Raw genomic sequence first — 1,062 nt, forward strand, 5'->3', positions numbered from 1 at the left:
ACCCGGTCCCTCTCTGACTGAGGTGTTGATGATGTTACATGAGTTTCTCTCACATCCCCAGGTGCCTCCTTTGATAAGAGTTCCATTACCTGGGCATCCTTATCTCGAATCGCTGCTCTCTGTAACCGCGCCACCTTCAAAGCTGGTCAGGAAAACATCCCCATCCTCAAGGTAGGTGACAGCGAGCCTCACAGTGAGTGGTACAGGCTGACAGGAGGAATGGGCACTACCAGCTGGGTCATACTGCCCCTGGGGGTGTGGGAGTGTGTGAGTGTGAGTGAGACACCGCCTCTGTGGTGTGAGTGTGAGTGTGAATGTCAGTGAGACACCGCCCCTGTGTTTGAGTGTGAGTGAGACACCACCCCTGTGTGTGTGTGTGTGTGCGCGTGAGACACCGCCCGTGTGTGTGTGTGTGTGAGACAGCGCCCCTGTGTGTGTGTGTGTGAGAGACACCGCCCCTGAGTGTGTGAGTGTGTGTGAGACACCGCCCCCTGCGGTCTGGTGCAGGGAGGCGGACTGTTGTTCCCCGTGCGATCTGTGTGTGGAGTTTGTATTTGGAGCTGGACACTGAGCTTTTTGTCCTCTCTCTCCCTATCCCTCACAGCGAGATGTCGCCGGTGATGCCTCTGAGTCTGCCCTGCTGAAATGTATTGAACTCTCCTCAGGTTCTGTGAAAGCAATGAGGGACAAGAACAAGAAAATTAACGAGATTCCATTTAATTCAACCAACAAGTACCAGGTGAGGTGATTGTTGTAACCCAGTCGCTCAGCCCACCTCTGGGTGAGAGCATCGAGCATAGGAGCATCTGTTTGTGGCTCTACAGACGGCTGAAGGTTCACAGATTGTACTGTAGTGTGGATAATGCTGGCTGGAGATGGTGGTGGATGAGATAACAAGGTGTAGAGCTGGATGAACACAGCAGGCCAGGCAGCATCAGAGGAGCAGGAAAGCTGACGTTTCGGGTCCCGACCCGAAACGTCAGCTTTCCTGCTCGGCGTGCTGTGTTCATCCAGTTCTACACCTCGTTATCTCAGATTCTCCGGCATCGGCAGTTCCTACTA

At 53.9% G+C, this 1,062-nt stretch overlaps 1 protein-coding gene across 1 annotated transcript in view; it reads left to right on the top strand.

Annotated features, from left to right (window-relative positions):
- Positions 1-61: 61 nt before the first annotated feature.
- Positions 62-1,062, top strand: part of LOC109925852 (sodium/potassium-transporting ATPase subunit alpha-3) — a gene marked incomplete at its 5' end in the record, with an annotated part of 18,024 nt that continues 17,023 nt past the window's right edge. Inside the window, 2 exons of the mRNA XM_048593607.1 lie at positions 62-171; positions 605-739. Coding sequence (XP_048449564.1) covers positions 62-171; positions 605-739 — 245 coding nt within the window. The remainder of the gene's footprint in view (positions 172-604; positions 740-1,062) is intronic.

This window comes from Rhincodon typus, unplaced genomic scaffold (assembly GCF_021869965.1).
Source record: "Rhincodon typus isolate 14 unplaced genomic scaffold, sRhiTyp1.1 hic_rhity00003254, whole genome shotgun sequence".
In the NCBI taxonomy this organism is placed as follows: Eukaryota; Metazoa; Chordata; class Chondrichthyes; order Orectolobiformes; family Rhincodontidae; genus Rhincodon; species Rhincodon typus.